The sequence below is a fragment of the Chiloscyllium plagiosum genome, chromosome 30 (assembly GCF_004010195.1).
Source record: "Chiloscyllium plagiosum isolate BGI_BamShark_2017 chromosome 30, ASM401019v2, whole genome shotgun sequence".
NCBI classification, from domain to species: Eukaryota; Metazoa; Chordata; class Chondrichthyes; order Orectolobiformes; family Hemiscylliidae; genus Chiloscyllium; species Chiloscyllium plagiosum.
Window position 1 is genome coordinate 37,620,777 of NC_057739.1, and position 6,983 is coordinate 37,627,759.

Below are 6,983 nucleotides of genomic sequence, written 5' to 3' on the forward strand. Positions count from 1 at the left end.
AGTTCACCAGCTCCTTCCGAAACCGAACTGGTTTTAAAGTGTAAACGCGAGAGCTGCTTTTTCACCTGGCGGTTTCCCCTGAAGTCCTTTGGCAATTCGTGTTGGTGCAGGGAATCAAAGGGTCGGGGTGGATTTGCATTCCCTACCTCCCTCCAACCCCTGTTTAACCTGGAAACGCTTTAAAGGGCTGTGGGCAACACGGGAGGCAACCGTCTGTCTGTCCCGCAAGGGCTGCCTCACACAGCCGAATAGCCCTCCGGCAGTCCGATTCTCGGCAGGAATTCACCTCGTCCAGTCTCCAAGGACAGCAGAGAGCAAGTCTTGAATACAGGTATATTGGCAGGAATCGAACACATCCCTAAAATCAGTTTTCGATCGAAATTCCGGGCAACAAACTTTCAATTTTGTTTCGTTTTAGCAATCCTGGATAAAACACAATTTCCCTTTTTTTTCCCCCGAAAAAACAACACCCGCGGTGATCATGCATTGGATCACCGTACTCCATCCCAAATCCATTTAGAACAAAATAGGCGTTTAAGTGAACATTCCCAACATCTTTAAACATCGAATTTGCTTTAGCAAAACAGTTAATGACCAAAACTTGCATTACAATCCCCTTAAAGTATTCGAAATAAAGCCAGCACTGATCTTGTTACCGCCAAATCTGTTGGGAGGGAGGTTTGGCGGATTTTTTTTTTCCCGGCGGATTTGCCCGGGACCACAGTTTTAGAGACTCACCTCCGGTGAAGGACTGAGCCAGTGCCTCGGCGGTGAAGGCGATTTTCTGACCGCCGTTGCTACTTCGGTCCTCGAAAAGTTGCTCTCCCAGGACGTTCCTCCACCTGCCGTACAGAAAGCTGTGAAGGATGTCTGAGGTGATCATCTCTGCCAGCGAGAAGCCGCCTCTCAGCGCCAGCGCCTCGGACGGGAGCACAGACCCCATGCTCTCTCAGTGTCACTGGCAACAAGCAAGGGGGGGGGGGGGGGGGGGAGGGGAGACAGCTCCACCAGGACGGATACCACTGCAGCAAGGAGAAAGAGAGAGAGACTGGTGTGTGTTTGTGTGTATGTGCTTCCTGCAGTCACCCCCTCCCCACATCAAAAAAAACCCCCTCTCAGCCCTCTTTTATAGCCGCTTGGATGACCTCCTAATTGGTTATTAATGACCTGACGTCTGAGGGAAGGCTGGTTACAAGAGCAGAGTCAGTTCATTGTGGATCCAGGGAGGGAGAATGAGACGTCCCAACATCAGCAAGTTGCACCTGTTCTGAGGAACCCCGACTATCTCCGACACTATCACACCCCCACATCTCCCCCACACACACACCCCTCCTCCCCTCAGCTTTTTTCACTCAGAGACAAGTGCGCCAGGTAAGCTCAGCTCTCCCCCCTGGTCTCCCAGCCACTGCCTCCAAGACAAAATCCTGTTTGTGTGTTTGCCCTCCTTTTCATCAGTGTGCCCACCCCGAGATGGGGCAGATTAATGAACCCCTGAAATCATGTGCTTCCCCCTTTCCCATCGCTGGCCCATTCACTCACCCCCCCCCCCCCCCCCCAGCCCCAGAGGAAACATTTCGCTAATTCACAATAGAATATAGAGTGGGATTAAACCTGGCCCCTTTGGATTCCTGAACTTGTTCTGCAGTTCGGAGTGCGACAGAGGAGGAAGGAGCAATTTGCAGAGCTCGCCCAGCTCCTGAAAGTTGCCAGGCTGCCGTTTTCCAATGGAAAAAGTTGCCCAGTTAAATATTCATCGACACTCATCAGACAGAGCCGCGCATTGTCAACGGAGACTCCAATATCTGTCGGATTTCCAATAGTCCGCTCCTCTTGTTTTCATCTTTCTAAATACATTTTAAATGTTAGACAGGGGCGATTAGAGTGATTGATTTGGAATACAGAGGCAGTCTGGCCTGCAGCGTCCCGCCACTGAACATCTTTATCCTTCGCTCGCTCTCGCTCTCTCATTGACAGCGGCAGGATAGAATGTCAAAGCAGATAAAAGTGAAACAGATTGATCCTTCACGCTCATTCTGCGTGAGAGGTCCTTTTAAGAAAAAAAATAAAAGCGATCTTTGACACCTAAAGAAATGCTTTTTTAAAAAAAAAGAAAATCCACTTAAATATTTAAGACCCAAAATTGAAGGAGCTGGTTTAACCTGGACAGGTTTAGCCGGGAAAATGGAGGGAGTTCATATATTTTATTTTAAGTGGAAAGGGAAGGAGAGATGTGCCTGCGATTTTTCTAAAAAAAACAAAAAGTTAGGACTGACTGACAAGAGAAGGAGAGATTAGCAGCAAGGCAGCTGCTTTCTGCTTAGAGCTGAGGCCAGTTGAAGGTTGAGACCGGCTAACATTTATTCGCAGTTTAAATATTTATTAGAATTATAACACGAAGTGAGAGGTGGGTCGTGAGGAAAGAGGGCGTTCATTCGTTCAGATGTTGCCTCCCGGGCTCGGGGTTACAAACCCAGGACGCAGAGCCGCTTATCTCCGTGATTTCCGTCGTTCACCTTTAACGCCAGGTTTTCCTTGGATACTGGGGAAGGGAAGAGAGGTATACCTCGTCTGAAGATTCTTTTCTTTCCCCCTACGTCTGTCTGGGAGCACAATATCGGTTAGAAGATAAAAGCTTGCTTTGAATTCTCACCCGAATTTTGTTCACATTAAAGCAAGGGAACGCGTCCACAGGCAAATGTGTCAACTCTCTTTTAACTGTTATTTTTGAGTCAAACAACATAAAATAAATAGACGGCTTAACACCGATAAAAGGGACAATTAAACAGTACAAATATATTTGAGATTGAAAGAGGGCACGCTATCCAGGACTTTAGATTGTGAATCGCTTCGTTTACTGTGAGGAACGAATATCACCGCTTGCCTGGCAAAATTCTATTAATTTATTTCAATTTCTCCAATTTTCTATTTGAAATCGCTCCCTCACGCCTCCAACAATCCCACAGTTTATGCACCCCCCCCCCACCCCTTACGCATTCGTTAGATCAAATCCGTGATATTATTTTCCGATTTTGTGTTTTATTTAGAAACGCTGAGAATTCCGGTTAATTGAGCCCCTTTTCAGTCAAAGGTCAAACTGCACTTTTGAATGAAACGTCGTTTAAAAGGGACGGGAGATGCCATGTCTTTCTAACCATTTTTTTACATTTTAAAAATGAATTAAATTGCTTCCTTTTTGTCTCAAACTCAAATATCTTCACAAGCCGCAACAAAATTCACCTGGTCTTCTCTCACCTCACCTTCCCCCCCCCCCCCCTTCATTCGGAGAGAATTTAACAAATAATTCCATCTTACATTCAGCCAAACTCTCAGTTCGTGGTGTGAATGTCCTTTCTTTTATAAAACGTTTAAAAGTGAAACTCCTCGGGCGGGGGCTGAAGAGACATAAAACACCTTTCGGGTTTAAATAAAAAAAAAGTTGGAAACGCGTAAATCTATTTTAGTGTTCAGATCTTTTCTCTCCCAACTGGCTCAAAGCGGCGCTTACTCGCCTTTCTCAGAGCGAATGACTACAAGCTCACGGGGACAATAGACTCCTGGAAATGTTTCTCAATAGATTAAACCCACTGAGTGGGCAGATTTTAAGAAATAGTACACAGCCCCTGAATGCAAGTGCGGGATGAAAGCGGAGTTGGGATTAATAGATGGCGACGTTACTTATTTGTCCAGATCACATTTAATTAGCCTTGTACGACCCTCGACAGACAAAAGAGTCTCAATATGTATCCAATTTGAAGCTCATTTTGTGGGGAGTTTTTGTGCAACAGCCTTCATAAAAGTCAAAGGGAGAAAACGAGTGTTAAAAACAATGAGGAGTTTGGGGAGGCAGGTGACTCACACGCGTAAAAAAATGTCCTTTGGCACAGACTGATCGCCAGAGCGCGGAGACAACGCTTTCTCTCCCCAGGGTTGACCCATCCCTAAGTGGAAACACATGAAACCCAAACACGTGTGAAAAGATTGGGGGTGTGGGGGGGTGGGGGGGGGGGGGGGGTGTGTGGGGAGAACACAGAAAAGAATTAGCAGCTTATACTAAACAGCCATTCTCTCAGCACTTGGAGATGGAGGGGGGGTCTGTGGGAATATTCACAACTGTTTTCCCATACAGACACCAGAATAAAGGGTCACATTAATATACACACGGATCTGCGTGCATGTGCCGAGGAGGTGACTGCAATTACACACTGGCTGTAGAAGCTGCTGCCGCCAGGGACAGAGAGAGGTAAGGAGCACAGGGACAGCGAGAGATAAAGGGCACAGGGACAGAGAGAGGTAAAGGGAAGAGGGACAGAGAGAGGTAAAGGGTACAAGGACAGAGAGAGGTAAAGGGAAGAGGGACAGGGAGAGATAATGGGCACAGGGACAGAGTGAGGTAAATGACACAAGGACAGAGAGAGATAAAGGGCACATTGATAGAGAGAGGTAAAGGGCACAGGGACAGGGAGAGATAAAGGGCACAGGGACAGAGAGAGAGGTAAAGGATACAGGGACAGAGAGATGTAAGGGGCACGGGGACAGAGAGAGGTAAAGGACACAAGGATAGAGAGAGATAAAGGGCACGTTGATAGAGAGAGGTAAAGAGCACAGGGACAGAGAGAGGTAAAGTGCACAGGGACAGAGAGAGGAAAAGGACACAGGGACAGAGAGAGGTAAAGGGCACAGGGACAGGGAGAGATAAAGGGCACAGGGACAGAGAGAGAGGTAAAGGACACAGGGACAGAGAGAAGTAAAGGGACCAGGGATAGACAGAGGTAAAGGACATAGGGACAGAGAGAGATTAAGGGCACAGGCACAGGGAGAGATAAAGGGCACAGGGACAGAGAGAGATGTAAAGGGCACAGCGACAGAGAGACATAAAGGGCACAGGGACAGAGAGAAGAAAAGTGCTCAGAGATAGACAGAGGTACAGGACACAGTGACAGGGAGAGATAAAGGACAAAGGGACAGAGAGAGAATAAAGAGCAGTGGGACATAGAGAGATAAAGCGCACAGGGACAGAGTGAGGTAAAGGACACAGGGACCGAGAGAGGTAAGGAGCACAAGGACAGAGAGAGGTAAAGGACACTGGGACAGAGAGAGGTAAAGGGCACAGTGACAGAGACACGTAAAGGGCACAGGGACAGAGGGAGGTAAAGAGCAGAGGGAGAGAGAGAGAGATAAAGAGCACAATGACAGAGAGACGTAAAGGACACAGGGAAAGAGAGACATAAGGAACACAGGGACAGAGAGAGGTAAACGACACAGAGACAGAGAGAGATAAAGGGCACAGGGACAGAAAGAGGTAAAGGGCACAGGGGCAGAGAGACGTAAAGGACACAGTGACAGGAAGACATAAGGAACACAGGGACAGAGAGAGGTAAACAACACAGAGACAGAGAGATAAAGGGCACAGGGACAGAGAGAGATAAATGGCAGAGGGACAACGAGAGGTAAAGGACAAAGGGACAGAGAGAGAGGTAAAGGAAACAGGGACAGAGAGAGGTAAAGGGCAAATGGACAGAGAGAGGTAAAGGGCACAGGGACAGACAGAGGTAAAGGACACAGGGACAGAGAGAGATAAAGGGCAGCGGGACAGAGAGAGATAAAGGGCAGAGGGACAACGAGAGGTAAAGGACAAAGGGACAGAGAGAGAGGTAAAGGGCACAGGGACAGAGAGAGGTAAGGAACACAAAGACAGAGAGAAGAAAAGGGCACAGGGACAGAGAGATAAAGGGCACAGGTTTAGAGAGAGGTAAAGGACACAGGGACAGAGAGAGGTAAAGGACACAGGGACAGAGAGAGATAAAGGGCACAGGTTTAGAGAGAGGTAAAGGATACAGGGACAGAGAGAGGTAAATGATAGGGACAGAGAGAGATAAAGGGCACAGGGACAGAGAGAGGTAAAGGGCACATGGGCAGAGAGAGATAAAGGGCACAGGGACAGAGAGAGAGGTAAAGGACATAGAGACAGAGAGAGGTAAAGGGCACAGGGACAGAGAGAGGTAAAGGGCAGAGGGACAGAGAGAGGTAAAGGACATAGAGACAGAGAGAGATAAAGGGCACAGGGACAGAGAGAGGTAAAGGGCACAGGGACAGAGAGAGGTAATGGGCACATGGGCAGAGAGAGATAAAGGGCACATGGGCAGAGTGAGGTAGAGGGCACAGGGACAGTGAGAGGTAAAGGGACAGGGAGGTAAACGGACAGAGAGGTAAGGAGCAAAGAGACAGAGAGAGACAGATAGAGGAGGTATACAGACTCATAAGCAATTTTGGGAGCGAAGGTAAGACGGAGGAAGAAAGCGAAACTCTAGGAAGTCTTGAGCGAGAAAGAGAGTATTTTCGAAAGATGAGAGATGAAACATTGCGAGACCCTCGGAAGGGAAGTTGGAGACGCGGGGAGACAAACCAGAGGCGGGTGTTATCTGGATAGGTGGATGGACAGATGGAGAGCCACAGGGAGATGGATAGAGTGATAGATGGGTGTATGTTTGACACAATGGGCATTTTATCACAGATTCACGGAATTGTTATGTAACATTATATTTAATCATTCCATTTTTATAAACGTGTGTATTTAATAGACAGTGCTGACCATCTGTATTACAGTAACCCTGTCAGAGCGCCTTCCCCGCAGAGTCCAGCACTCAATGGCAGCCGCCAGTTCTCACTCTGGGGAGGGCTGTGGGGTGGAAGGTAGGGAAGGCGCTGGTTTAGCCCGTCCACCTACAGCCTTCACCAGGGCTTGGTGGGAGTTGAGAATACTCGCCAGGGCCAAGTTTCTGCAGACAGCCAGGAACGACGCGGTTTACGCGGCGCGCAACTGCCCAAGGGGGGTGGGGGGAAAGACCCAATTTCAAAAATCATTAGACATGATCTCAAGGCCTTTGCAACAGATTCCCAGCTTGGACCTGACTCCGGGAACATGCCCCAACGCTGCCCCACCTGTGGGAGAGAGCCCCGAGCTCTCTCTGTGGTTTGAGGGGGTG

General features: G+C 48.4%; 1 protein-coding gene across 1 annotated transcript in view; it reads right to left on the reverse strand.

Annotated features, from left to right (window-relative positions):
* The window catches only part of prdm12b (PR domain containing 12b), a 15,889-nt gene extending 14,904 nt beyond the window's left edge, over nt 1-985 (reverse strand). The window contains exon 1 of the mRNA XM_043719705.1: nt 739-985. Coding sequence (XP_043575640.1) covers nt 739-943 — 205 coding nt within the window. The 5' untranslated portion in view covers nt 944-985. The remainder of the gene's footprint in view (nt 1-738) is intronic.
* Between the last annotated feature and the right edge of the window lie 5,998 nt (nt 986-6,983).